At 47.6% G+C, this 14,730-nt stretch overlaps 1 protein-coding gene across 1 annotated transcript in view; it reads left to right on the top strand.

Moving 5' to 3' along the window:
- DECR1 (2,4-dienoyl-CoA reductase 1) overlaps positions 1-14,730 on the top strand; it is a 69,885-nt gene that overhangs the window by 20,526 nt on the left and 34,629 nt on the right. The window contains exon 4 of the mRNA XM_030216374.1: positions 9,572-9,658. Within this exon, the coding sequence (XP_030072234.1) occupies positions 9,572-9,658 (87 nt within the window). The remainder of the gene's footprint in view (positions 1-9,571; positions 9,659-14,730) is intronic.

Here is a 14,730-nt window from a genome sequence, read left to right on the forward strand (position 1 = left end):
GTACAAATCAAAGTAGGGTATACACAAAAAGTAGCACATATGAGTTATCTTGTTGGGCAGACTGGATGGACCGTGCAGGTCTTTTTCTGCCGTCATCTACTATGTTACTATGTAAGTCAATAAGAGGAGTTTGAACTGTATGCAGAAACGGATAGGGAGCCAGTGAAGTGCTAGGGAACTGGAGTTCACCCATATCTCTATGACTGTCTCATTTGTGTGTCATCTTATTTGGCCAGTGTGGTGGAGACAGACAAAAGTTGGCTGTCTTCTGTAGTCATTGGGTTGGGTGATCTGTTTTTGAGACGCGCAGACTAACTCCATAGCAGACACTGAAGTATCTGGGCATTCTGTTTGACTCAGTCAAGGGAAAGGATCTTGCTCACGGAATGCAGGTTCAAAAAATTAATCGTCTTCTCCGAGGACAAGCAGGCTGCTTGTTCTCACGACTGGGTGACGTCCGCGGCAGCCCCCACCAACCGGAAAAAGGCTTTGCGGGACGGTCGGCACGCAGGGCACGCCCACCGCGCATGCGCTGCCGTCTTCCCGCCCGTGCGCGACCGCTCCCGCCAGTTCCTTTTTTTCCGCGCCTGGAGAGAGTCGTGCCTTGCCGCTCTCTCTACTTCAGCCGCCGGATTTTGCGATCGCGTATACGCGGATCGTGCTTTCTTTTTTAATTTTACTTAGTCCGGTTTCTTTTAAAAAAAAAAAAAAAAAAAAAAAGAAACCCTGCGCGTGTGGAGCACGCGCTCCCTTTTTTCCCTCGCTTCCAGCGGGGACGCTGCATTGCGGCCTAGTGGCCGCACGGTCGTTTCTCTTTTCGTGGTGTGATTTTAGCCACCATTGACGACTTTGACTTCGCCGACGCGATTTTTCCGTCGATGTCCTCGAAGGTCCCGAGTGGATTTAAAAAGTGTGGTCGCTGCGGCCGGCCGATCTCGCAGACCGACACCCACGCTTGGTGCCTCCAGTGCCTCGGGCCGGAGCACAATCTCAAGTCGTGTTCTTTGTGTCTCGGTCTCCGGAAACGGACTCAGGTTGCGAGGCAAGTTCTGCGGGACCGTCTTTTTGGAACTTGCGCCGGCCCCTCGACGTCGACCTCGACGGCATCGGTATCGACGGTCGGTTCTTCGGTACCGGTATCGATGCCCGAGACATCGGCACCGATGGCAGCGACCCCAGGAGAACAGGTCCCGTCGGCCCGCCGGTCCTCCGGTGAGAGGCCGCGTGGGCAATCGGCCCCGGTCACTCCCTCAGCTCGTGGGCCACGGGACCGAACCCTGTCTGACCCGGTACCTCGAGACCGAGGGGGATCGACCTCCTCCGCCTCCATGCCTTCCGGCGCCGGTGACGGGCACCGGAAGAAAGATAAGAAGCGCCGTCACCGGTCGCCCTCGGTGCATCCGGATGTCGGAGAGGAGGCGACGCCGAAGCGTCATCGTTGAGAGGAGAGGTCTCCGTCGGTTGTGGAGGTACCGACGCGTCGGGGTTCCGGCACCTCGGTGCCGTCTCCTGGCCCCCAGCAGCTTCTGGCACCGACACCCCTACCGGCCCCACTGCCTTTCCCGGCAACGGGCCTGGACGAGTGCCTCCGAGCCATCCTTCCGGGGATCCTGGAAGGGCTGATGCGCCAGGCTGTGCCGGCGCCGGGGGTGCTTGCGCCCTCGGCGCCGATGACTGTGGCGCCGGCGAGCTCTAGCCCGGCGCCGGGGCCGTCGACACCGCCGCCGCTTGCGGTGCCGGTCTCGACCGCCACGCAGGTGGAGTCCCCGTCGACGTCGATGGAGGGAGCTCCGTCCCTGCCGGCGCGGGAGTCCACCGCTCGACGACACCGAGACCTCGGTGCCTCGACGTCGAGCCAGGCCCAGTTCAGGACTCAGCTACATGAGCTAATGTCCGATACCGAGGATGAGGACTCGTGGGGGGAAGAGGAGGACCCTAGATACTTCTCCTCAGAGGAGTCTACGGGCCTTCCCTCGGACCCCACGCCTTCACCGGAGAGGAAGCTCTCACCTCCTGAGAGTCTCTCCTTTGCCTCCTTTGTGCGGGATATGTCCATCAGCATTCCCTTCCCCGTGGTCTCTGTGGAAGAGCCGAGGGCCGAGATGCTCGAGGTCCTCGACTATCCATCACCACCTAGAGAGTCCTCCACGGTGCCGCTGCACAATGTCCTCAAGGAGACACTGCTTCGGAACTGGGTGCGACCGTTAACTAACCCCACCATTCCCAAGAAAGCAGAGTCCCAGTACAGGATCCACTCCGACCCAGAGTTAATGCGGCCCCAATTGCCCCATGACTCTGCGGTCGTGGATTCTGCTCTCAAGAGGGCACGGAGTTCGAGGGATACCGCTTCGGCGCCCCCGGGGCGGGAGTCTCGCACTCTGGACTCGTTTGGGAGGAAGGCCTACCAATCCTCCATGCTCGTGACCCGCATCCAGTCATACCTGCTCTATATGAGCATCCACATGTGGACCAATGTGCAACAGCTGGCGGACCTGGTCGATAAGCTCCCGCCGGAGCAGTCCAGGCCTTATCAGGAGGTGGTCAGGCAGCTGAAGGCGTGCAGAAAGTTCCTGTCCAGGGGTATCTTTGACACCTGTGACGTGGCATCTCGTGCTGCAGCCCAAGGCATAGTGATGCGCAGGCTCTCATGGCTGCGTGCCTCTGACCTGGACAACCGCACCCAGCAGAGACTGGCCGACGTCCCTTGCCGGGGGGATAACATTTTTGGTGAGAAGGTCGAGCAGATGGTGGACCAACTGCATCAGCGGGAAACCGCCCTCGACAAGCTCTCCCACCGGGCGCCTTCAGCATCCACCTCAGCAGGTGGACGTTTTTCCCGGGCCCGGCAGGCTGCACCCTATTCTTTTGCAAAGCGTAGGTACAACCAGCCGACCCGAAGGCCTCGTCAGGCACAGGGACAGCCCCAGCGCGCTCGTTCTCGTCAACAGCGTGCGCCTAAGCAGCCCCCTGCGCCTCCACAGCAAAAGCCGGGGACGGGCTTTTGACTGGATCCACGGGAACATAGCCGCCCTACAAGTGTCTGTACCGGACGATCTGCCGGTCGGAGGGAGGTTAAAAGTTTTTCACCAAAGGTGGCCTCTCATAACCTCCGACCAGTGGGTTCTCCAAATTGTGCGGTGCGGATACGCCCTGAATTTGGCCTCCCTGCCTCCAAATTGCCCTCCGGGAGCTCAGTCTTTCAGCTCCCATCACAAGCAGGTACTTGCAGAGGAACTCTCCGCCCTTCTCAGCGCCAATGCGGTCGAGCCCGTACCACCCGGGCAGGAAGGGCAGGGATTCTATTCCAGGTACTTCCTTGTGGAAAAGAAAACAGGGGGGATGCGTCCCATCCTAGACCTGAGAGGCCTGAACAAATTCCTGGTCAAAGAAAAGTTCAGGATGCTTTCCTTGGGCACCCTTCTGCCAATGATTCAGAAAAACGATTGGCTATGTTCCCTGGATTTAAAGGACGCATATACTCACATACCGATACTGCCAGCTCACAGACAGTATCTCAGATTCCGCCTGGGCGCACGCCACTTTCAGTATTGTGTGCTGCCCTTTGGGCTCGCCTCTGCCCCACGAGTGTTTACCAAATGCCTCGTGGTGGTAGCGGCCTACCTACGCAAGCTGGGAGTGCACGTGTTCCCATATCTCGACGATTGGCTGGTCAAGAACACCTCGGAGGCAGGAGCCCTCCGGTCCATGCAGTGCACTATTCAACTTCTGGAGCTGCTGGGGTTTGTGATAAATTACCCAAAGTCCCATCTCCAGCCAACTCAGTCTCTGGAATTCATAGGAGCGCTGCTGAATACCCAGACGGCTCAGGCCTACCTTCCCGAAGCGAGGGCCACCAATCTCTTGGCCCTGGCTTCGCAGACCAGAGCGTCTCAGCAGATCACAGCTCGGCAGATGTTGAGACTTCTGGGTCATATGGCCTCCACAGTTCATGTGACTCCCATGGCTCGTCTTCACATGAGATCTGCTCAATGGACCCTAGCTTCCCAGTGGTTCCAAGCCACCGGGAATCTAGAAGATGTCATCCGCCTCTCCACCAGTTGCCGCACTTCACTGCTCTGGTGGACCATCCGGACCAATTTGACCCTGGGACGTCCATTCCAAATTCCGCAGCCCACGAAAGTGCTGACGACGGATGCATCTCGCCTGGGGTGGGGAGCCCATGTCGATGGGCTTCACACCCAGGGTCTGTGGTCCCTCCAGGAAAAGGATCTGCAGATCAACCTCCTGGAGCTCCGAGCGATCTGGAACGCACTGAAGGCTTTCAGAGATCGGCTGTCCTGCCAAATTATCCAAATTCGGACAGACAATCAGGTTGCAATGTATTACGTCAACAAGCAGGGGGGCACCGGATCTCGCCCCCTGTGTCAGGAGGCCGTCGGGATGTGGCGTTGGGCGTGTCGGTTCGGCATGCTCCTCCAAGCCACGTACCTGGCAGGCGTAAACAACAGTCTGGCCGACAGACTGAGCAGAGTCATGCAACCGCACGAGTGGTCGCTACATGCCAGAGTGGTACGCAAGATCTTCCGAGCGTGGGGCACCCCCTCGGTGGACCTTTTCGCCTCTCAGACCAACCACAAGCTGCCTCTGTTCTGTTCCAGACTTCAGGCACACGGCAGGCTAGCGTCGGATGCCTTTCTCCTCCATTGGGGGACCGGCCTCCTGTATGCTTATCCTCCCATACCTTTGGTGGGGAAGACCTTACTGAAGCTCAAGCAAGACCGCGGCACCATGATTCTGATAGCGCCCTTTTGGCCCCGTCAGATCTGGTTCCCTCTTCTTCTGGAGTTGTCCTCAGAAGAACCGTGGAGATTGGAGTGTTTTCCGACTCTCATTTCGCAGAACGACGGAGCGTTGCTGCACCCCAACCTTCAGTCTCTGGCTCTCACGGCCTGGATGTTGAGGGCGTAGACTTCACTGCGTTGGGTCTGTCTGAGGGTGTCTCCCGGGTCTTGCTTGCCTCTAGGAAGGATTCCACTAAAAAGAGTTACTTTTTCAAGTGGAGGAGGTTTGTCGTGTGGTGTGAGAGCAAGGCCCTAGAACCTCGTTCTTGCCCTGCACAGAACCTGCTTGAATACCTTCTGCACTTATCAGAGTCTGGCCTCAAGACCAACTCAGTAAGGAATCACCTTAGTGCGATTAGTGCTTACCATTATCGTGTGGAAGGTAAAGCCATCTCTGGAGAGCCTTTAGTCGTTCGATTCATGAGAGGCTTGCTTTTGTCAAAGCCCCCTATCAAGCCTCCTACTGTGTCATGGGATCTCAACGTCGTCCTCACCCAGCTGATGAAACCTCCTTTTGAGCCACTGAATACCTGTCATCTGAAGTACTTGACCTGGAAGGTCATTTTCTTGGTGGCAGTTACTTCAGCTCGTAGGGTCAGTGAGCTTCAAGCCCTGGTAGCTCATGCTCCATATACCAAATTTCATCACAACAGAGTAGTGCTCCGCACCCACCCAAAGTTCCTGCCGAAGGTGGTGTCGGAGTTCCATCTTAACCAGTCAATTGTCTTGCCAACATTCTTCCCCAGGCCGCATACCCGCCCTGCTGAACGTCAGTTGCACACATTGGACTGCAAGAGAGCATTGGCCTTCTACTTGGAGCGGACACAGCCCAACAGACAGTCCGCCCAATTGTTTATTTCTTTCGACCCTAACAGGCTAGGGGTCGCTGTCGGGAAACGCACCATCTCTAATTGGCTAGCAGATTGCATTTCCTTCACTTACGCCCAGGCTGGGCTGACTCTTGAGGGTCATGTCACGGCTCATAGTGTTAGAGCCATGGCAGCGTCAGTGGCCCACTTGAAGTCAGCCACTATTGAAGAGATTTGCAAGGCTGCGACGTGGTCATCTGTCCACACATTCACATCACATTACTGCCTCCAGCAGGGTACCCGACGCGACAGTCAGTTCGGGCAGTCGGTGCTGCAGAATCTGGGGTGTAAATCCAACTCCACCCTCCAGGACCCGAATTTATTCTGTTCAGGCTGCACTCTCAGTTAGTTGTTCTTCGTAGGTCAATTTTCTGTTGTACCCTCGCCGTTGCGAGGTTCAATTGACCTGGGTTCTTGTTTTGAGTGAGCCTGAGAGCTAGGGATACCCCAGTCGTGAGAACAAGCAGCCTGCTTGTCCTCGGAGAAAGTGAATGATACATACCTGTAGCAGGTGTTCTCCGAGGACAGCAGGCTGATTGTTCTCACCTACCCTCCCTCCTCCCCTTTGGAGTTGTGTGTTTCATCTTTTGCTAGTCATTCAACTGGCGGGAGCGGTCGCGCACGGGCGGGAAGACGGCCGCGCATGCGCGGTGGGCGTGCCCTGCGTGCCGACCATCCCGCGAAGCCTTTTTCCGGTTGGTGGGGGCTGCCGCGGACGTCACCCAGTCGTGAGAACAATCAGCCTGCTGTCCTCGGAGAACACCTGCTACAGGTATGTATCATTCACTTTCTCAGTTAAGGCAGGCCCAGAGTCTGGTACTAGGTCCAGGTTCTGGAGTCAATGAGAGCAGTGATGGAAGTGGTGCCATGGGCTATTACAGGAGTCAACAAAAAACAAAAAGGAGGTAAAAACCCTCACGAAACCGTGAGATGAAAAGAAAAAAGTGAGGAGAATAGATGAGGATTCGCATAAAAAATCAAAATTAAAAAAATAACAATGGTTGTATGAAGTATAAACGGACCCGACACGGCCGTGTTTCGGCCCTAAGGCCTGCCTCAGGGGTCTTTGCAACCTCCTCTCTTCTAGAAAAACATATATATAAAATGTGCTGAAAAGCACAAAAAGCGTATGATGCTTCTCTCCAAAGAGAAATATCAGAATTGTAGACATCTCTTTGGAGAGAAGCATCATACGCTTTTTGTGCTTTTCAGCACATTTTATATATATGTTTTTCTAGAAGAGAGGAGGTTGCAAAGACCCCTGAGGCAGGCCTTAGGGCCGAAACACGGCCGTGTCGGGTCCGTTTTATACTTCATACAACCATTGTTATTTTTTTAATTTTGATTTTTTATGCGAATAAACACAATTTTTGGTATCCTCATCTATTCTCCTCACTTTTTTCTTTTCATCTATTACAGGAGTCGTCAGCCGCTGGAGTCACAGAAGTGCAACCTTTGTCTTTCTTGGACCCTGGTTGCCAGATGGAGTATGCAGTGGTGGTTGTCACCCAGGAGTTTGACTGAAAACACAATGGTAGGTGGTGACGATGGACATCAGCAAGTTGGGTTGAGGAGCTTATTACAAGTTCAGTCTAGCACAGGGCACCTGGATGGGACAGGAGTCTGTGGTCGATAAATCACTTGGAGCTCAGGGCAGTGCAGAATGCTTTATGTGACTTCACTGTCTTCTGGCGGGAAACCTGGTTTGAGTTTTCTCCTACAATCTGATGGCGGTGGCTTATATCAGCAAGCAAGGCAGGACCCGCAGCCATCCAGTGGTGGTGGAGATGGCCTCCCTGATGAGTTGAGCAGAGAGAGAACTTTTCTGCTTGTTGGCAGCTCACATCACTGTGTCCTTGAATGTGGAGGTGAACTTTCCCAACAGGCACTCCTTGGACCCGGGAGAATGGGGACTATCCAGCTGATAGTGGATTGATGGGGTTCTCTGCTGCTGGACTTGAGGGTGACCAAAAGGAATGCCAAAGCACCCAAGTTCTACTGCAGCCCTGTCCGGAGGTTCGGAAACACTCTACATCCATGGCGTATGCGAGGGTATGAAGGACTTTCTCCCTTCTCTGTTCATATCACACATATCCTTGCATTAATCCAGGCAGGTCTTCAGAAAGGATTGATGTTGGGTTCTAAATTCAGGTTGCAGCTTTGGCTTGTTTTAGGGGCCAACTAAAGAAGATGTCTCTTGGGCTCACCCTAATATCGTTCAATTCTTGACTGGAGGGGGCTGCTTACAGCCACCCTTTCATATGCTATGTCCAGAATGGAACCTTTAATTTGGTTCTCCTTCAGGTTTTTTTAAAGCCTCCTTTTGAGCCACTCCGGAAGGTCTCCTTGAAAGATCTTATGCTGAAGGCAGTGATCTTGGTGGTGGTTGCATTGGCATATAGGGTGTCGGAGCTTTAGGCTCTCTTGTCTGTATCCCTTTCTCTGCTTTTCAGAAGTGGGGGTCTCCCTGTGCACTGTTCCTTCTTTTCTTCCAAAAGTGGTTTCGGCATTTCATCTTACCCAATCTCTGGAGCTTCTGTTCTTTCACAAACAGGGTGAAGATGCTCCGTATTCTTCCTTGAAGCTTCTCAATGTGCATAGGTCCTCATTAGATATCTGGAAGTCACGAATGAGTTTTGCAAATCGGACAGACTGTGCTTTTTGGTCAGCAAAGGCTTGACCTCATGGCTTCCAAGGTCTCAATTGCTAGATGGCTGAAGAAGACTATTCGCTTGTGGGGAAGCAGGCTCCTTGGGCCTTGCAGGCTCATTCTGCAAAGCGTATAGCGACATCCTGGCCGGAGACTATCTTAGTGTCTCTAACGGATATTTGCAAGACAGCGATGTGGTCGATCGTGCATTACAGGGTAGATGTGGCACACTCAGAAGCCGGTTTTAGGGCTTTGGTCCCCAGGGCAGCGGTGCCAGGATCCCACCCACTCTATGGATTGCTTCTGAACATCTCACAGGTTCTGGAATAGTGGTAAGCTGAATAATAGAAGGAGATATTGGGTCTTACCTGTCAATATTCTTTCCATTAGTCCTTCCCACTATTCCAGAGGTCCGCCTGTGGTTTCTGAGATGTTGGTACAAAGTAAAGGGTCAAATAATGACTGCCACTTTGCATGGTGCTTCCTGCATATCTCTTGTTCTCTACAAGTTGTCCAGAGATGAGAGAGATCCATACATGTTTTCTCGTCAGGTTAACAAGTTGTTGTTTTGTTTATTCTGAGTTTCTCCTTACTGCTCCTCTTCATAAATACTGAGGACCTGGACTGGATGCCAAGAGAGATACTCAGCTCTGTTTTCAGTTCTCAATCTCCAAATGCTGGTTGATGGGACACAGCTATTCCATAGTTCTGAAATAGTGGGAAAGACTAATGGAAAGAAAATTCAGGTAAGTCCTAATTTCTCCTTAACTTTGACAAATCCTTTATATAATTACCCCTTTAGAGGATAATTCTAGATTTAGGTGGCAAGAATGGCCTTTTGTGCCTAAATAAAAGTCTTGCAAAATTTTGTGCAAGAAATTTTAGTGGCTCAAATTTTAGAGTTGCAAAACGCCTTCTGCAGCTAAATGAGCCTCGTGAGAATTTTATGTGAAAGATGTTTTAGCAAGGCTGATATTTAGGTGCAAAAGAGCAGGTGCCAATGTGTGCTAGAATGCCCCTCCTATTTGCTGCAGGCTTTCCACACATTTAACTTGAATATGTGATGGAGTGTCAAGTGATGAAATGTCCATGGTGATGAAGTGTCTTAGTGATGAATTATCACCAAACCAACGTTAGGCATTATTTCCAGTAATTCAGGATTTTTATGTTTATTTAGGCTGCTGTTTCACAGTGTTGCAGATAAATGCTTTGTAATCCCTGCCATTTTTTTGTTGTCTTTTATGATATAGGTACATGCAGTCCAGTGTGATGTGAGAGACCCAGTGTCTGTTAAGAAGGCTGTAGCTGAAATGATACAGGTTTCTGGTCATCCTAATGTAAGTATGATAGTTCTGATGTGTGACTCTTCAAGAGCTTGTGAGGTTGTAGCAGAACGACAGGGCCTTTTAAGAATGCATATGTTTGGGAATTACCTTTCTATAACAACGGTAAACATTATCCTGGTTCTCTTTTATTGTGTACAATTACAAAACGTAAGTAGATGGTTTGGTTATGTAGCAACAAAATTATACTTTCTATATTCTCATCATTGTCCGGTTTTGTGAGTTTCCTATACTACAGCAAGATAAATGCTGTGAAGACAATAGATCAATTAAGAGGCTCAAACGTTTTATACGTGCAGCAGAGCTGTAAAAAAATTCAACCTCAAAAGATCCCAGGGCAACAACACATTTCAATAGCACTTGTGCGTATTCCTTTTAGTCGTAATTTTTTTGTATCGGACCATCAGAGGTGACCTTACTAAAGAGACATTAGATGTAAGACTTTTACAGCTTCTCATATTATTTCTGTAATGACTTAATCTAATGTTAGACTTGTTACCCCACTGAGTGCGTCTTCTCCTGCAGAGGTGGGAGCTGATGCAGAGGATATCCCAATCCCTGCGGGGGTCGGCCAGCTTGCTTTCGGTTAATACATTTTTTGCTGAGAAGGTGGATTTATCCGATCGCCCTTAAATTTCTTTGTGTGTAAGGTGTGAAAGAAGTGAAGACCACCTTGTTAAGACCTATTTTTAATTTCAAGACTCTATGGGATGGTATATTTTCTCTAGAATGGTCTCTTGACTACCCAACTTCAACACAACTGATAAATAAGTTTGGTAAGAATATACAAAATTTGCTTTGACTGTGCTTCTGGAAGGCACAGTTAAAGATTCCCAGCATTAAGGAGAAATGTTAAATATTCTGTGAACCTACATAAAAAATTGGAAAATCTGAAAAATGCTGTTAGAAAGATGAATTCTGCGAATATTAAACTCTCCTTTCCCCTTTGGAACTGTTTAAGCGTTTTTAACTTTCAGTGCTTAAAATTCTATCAGAAAATCTACTGCCTCTCTCTAGAGCATTTTACTTGCTGATTTCAAAAAGGTTGGAGAGCATTTATAAATTCCCCAGATTTTGTTGGACAGTTTAGATCTAATAGACTATAGAGATCTGATTTTGCAGGTCAGGTTCCAACTGCAACACTTGTGGTCACTCTGGCATTGGAATCAGACAGAGACTGGCTCTTAAAAATGTTCTTCAGGCTTAAGGATAGTACATATATGAAATCCACCTAGATGTGGCATACATTTTCTTCTACTTCATCCCCGGGTCTTTGCCTTCTTTTTTTCCACTTTCCTTGTAAATGTTTGATAAAAATGGATAGTTGTGCTTTAACAACTTTGAGTAACTTTGTATCATCAGTGAATTTAATTGTTCCGTTCTTTATTCCAGTTTCTAGATGATTTATAAATATGTTAAAAAGCAGTGGTCCCAGCACTGACCCCTAGGGAACCCCACTATTTACTTTTCTCCATTGAGAATATTGACCATTTAACCCTATTCTGTTTTTTCCCCCTATCTTTTAACCAGTTCTTAATCCACAATACGACACTGCCTCCTATTCCATGACTTTCTAATTTCCTCAGGAGTCATTCAGGAGGTACTTTTATCAGATGCTTTCTGAAATTCCAGATATACAGTATCAGCCAGCTCACCTTTATTTACATACTTGTTTACCCCCTCAAAGAAATGAGTTTGTTTGAGGAGTGAATGCCCAAGTTAGGGTAAAAGTTTTGACTGAGCTGTATGAATGAGATTTGGGAGTGATTTAATAGTGCTTGCTTGAGTCTGTAAAATGTTGGGGGAGTGTATGCTGAGCACATGCATAGAAAGAAGAGCATTCCTGCAGAGGAAGCTTGTGCATGGAGAAGCTGGTATCAGCTAAAAAAAAAAAAAAAGCTGTGACTGACTGAGAAACTAGTAGCGAGTGGTTCATGCAGAGGGTTCCAGGGAAGAATTTCTAGCTGTATAAAGAGACAGCTTTGTCTGTTGGGAAGGGAAAGCTAAAGAGAGAAGCAGCTCCTGTAATGAAGGTCCTTTAGTTGGGAAAGGGAATTTTTAGAAAACTGTTGCTGTTTCAGTGATAGATATGGAGATTGTGTTTAGGTGCTAAAGTGATGCTTTTGCTTGAAAACAAATGGAAGTTTGAGCTATCTGCAGAAAGTAAGCTTGACAGAGAAAAGAATGGCACAGGTATAATATTTTATGCTGGGGCAAGTACAAAAAAAGTGAAATGGTTTTGTGAGTTTCGCATTGGTTTAAAACTAAAGTGAGTGAGTCAAATACTCTAAAATTCAAAGGGAGTTTGAAAATTCTTCTTGGATGAAAAAAAAAGTTTATTTGGGGAATTTACCCCCCTCCCCAAATTTGATATATAACACACAACATTGAGTGTGTCCAAATTATGTGTGCAATTTAATTGCTTTATGCGCTAACTAGTTCCAATAATTGGGTGCTAATTAGCAATAATTGGAATTTACGTGTACTTCTTTATAGCTGGTATTCTATTAACATGTGCATGTAATTTTTTCTGTGCAGATCAGAAAAGGGGGCATTGCCATGGGAGGGTCATAGGCGGGTCATGGGTGGTTCTACAATCTGCGTGCAGTGTTATAGAATTCAGGTGAATCCACACCAAATTTAGGTGTAGAGATTTACACCAGTGTTCTGTGATGTAAATTCTTGCTCCTAAAATTGGGTGCAGATTCTGGCGCCAAGTGCTATTCTATAAGTGGTGCCCAGTTTAGAGGGATGTTTATAGAATAGTTCTTAGCACATACTTTTTGGGGGCGCCATTTACAGAATTGAGTCCTGAGTGACTAAACTTTAAAACCACAAAAGGGTGAAAAAAAAGTTTCAGCTCATAATTGAATCTGAAAGGTTGCTGTTAGGTTTCTGAACTGAGTGCTGCTTTGCTGAACAGAATCCCAAAGTTGGGGGGTACTGTTTCACAATTTGTAACAAGGAAGCAGGATCAAGATGGCTGCCCAGTAAGGACATAGTTTGCTGCTTACCTTCTCCAAATTTAAGTAGTTCCTTTCTGTATTTCTTCATGATGAAAAGAAAGCGTAACATTTTGGTTCCTGCCTGCAGGGCTACTGCTCCCTCTGCAGCAGTGAGCAATTACTAGATATACTGTTTCCTGAGATCAGGGTGTACCTGCTGCTCTAGGCGACGAGAACCCGAACATTGGGAGCGAGGTCCTGCTCTTTCCCCGCCTCCTGGTGACACCAGCGTAAAGGAGCTGTCACGTGAGGTGCAAGTAATGCCAAGCCACTGCTTGGAGTGCACGAGGGAGCTACCCTTCACCGGAGCAGCTGATGCCTACAATTTCTGTGGGGGTTGAAGATGGAGGTCAGGGAGGGCAATGTGGTGTTTCATTGCCTCGCTGGTTAAACCACCTGCCATTACATGGGATGTGGTTTAATAGACTGGAGGTTTGTTCTGGAGCTCTTCCTGTGGTACTCAAAAACAAACTCCAGCTGCAAAAGGTGGAGAAGGAAGCTGCTTCTAATTCTAACGAGCTGGAAGACCTTGGAATTCAAGTTCAACAGATGGAACAAGAGCAAAGCTCTTCAATGTAGGACAAGATGTTAATACAAGTTAGTTGTCAAAGTTTTCCATGTTAAAACATTTGAACTTGAGACTTTTGAATTTTACACAGTTAATGACTTCTACTGCTAAAGATGTATTTTACAGATTTCTTAAAGACACATTTAAATAAACAGATTTGGGCCTTATTTCATTATCTTCCAGTTTCAGCTCAGAAACATAATAGCTGTTCAAATGGAAGAGCTGAAGCTCAGATTTCTTCTGACAGTCTGAATTTAACTAATATTCTATAGAGTTCAGCCGATGAAGTTGTCTCCTAGAACAACTTTCCAAAAGGATAGAGGCTTTATTTCGTCTATTCTTTAGATCTACTGAGTGTAACATTTTAGATGGGAAGACATCAATTTTTCCAGATATTTTGAAAGGGACCCAAACTAGAAGGAATAAATTTGTAGTCCTTCAGCAACAAGTACAGGCTCTAGGAGTTACATTTCCATTAGACTATCTCTTTATTTATTTATTTTATTTCTACCCCACATTATCCTGAGGGAACCTCAGGTTCAATGTGTCTTACACAGCAAACATTATGGAACAATACATACTAGTACAACATTGTGCATATTAACATCATGGACTTAATAGATCTGGTAGATAACACTCAATCAGAAACGCAATAGTTTAAAGGAGGTGATTAATGGGCAGAAAGGAAGAGCTTGAAATAAATAAAAATAGCTTTATGGAATACATATGTTATATTCTGGGGAGTGAATTGGATCAGATTTCAGGGCATGTTTAATTTCCTTGGAAAATGTTAGAGATGTGTTCTACGAGCCATCACAGTTGCAGTTTTTTTTTCCTGTAAGAAGAGAGTGTCCCTAGTGAGTAATCAAATTCTCTGCTAAACCATTGTATCAGGGTACAAGTATGTTTGGGTAAGCATTTTTATATTTATCTTTTTTTTATTTAAATGTGGCAAGTTTTCTACCTTCTGGATTTCCCCATTCATGGTTTCCCTTTATGTGGACAACTATAGTTTGGCACTGATTATTTTTTCTTTTTCTTATTACTTATTGTGTTGAATGACTGGGAGATGATATACTTTTCCTATCAAAGTTGTAACTTCTTTGATGTATAATAAAATCATTAAAACAAATATATATAGCAAGGTAGCATACACGTGAAAGTAAATCTGTGAACCTCACGTTGAGTATTTGCATTTAATTCTGGTCGCTGTTCCTCAAAAAAGATATAGTGGAATTAGAAAAGGTTCAAAGAAGAGCGACCAAAATTATAAAGAGAATGGAACTCCTAAAGAGGTTAGGGCTCTTCAGCTTGGAAAAGAGATAGCTGAGGGGGGGGGGGGGGGTATGATTGAGGTCTATAAAATCATGAGTGGTGTAGAACGGGTAGAAGTGAATCGATTTTTCACTCTTTCAAAAAGTACAAAGACCAGGAGGCACAAATTACATGGAAATACTTTTAAAACAAATAGGAAATATTTTTTTTCACTCAAA

This window comes from Microcaecilia unicolor, chromosome 1, assembly GCF_901765095.1.
Source record: "Microcaecilia unicolor chromosome 1, aMicUni1.1, whole genome shotgun sequence".
NCBI classification, from domain to species: domain Eukaryota; kingdom Metazoa; phylum Chordata; class Amphibia; order Gymnophiona; family Siphonopidae; genus Microcaecilia; species Microcaecilia unicolor.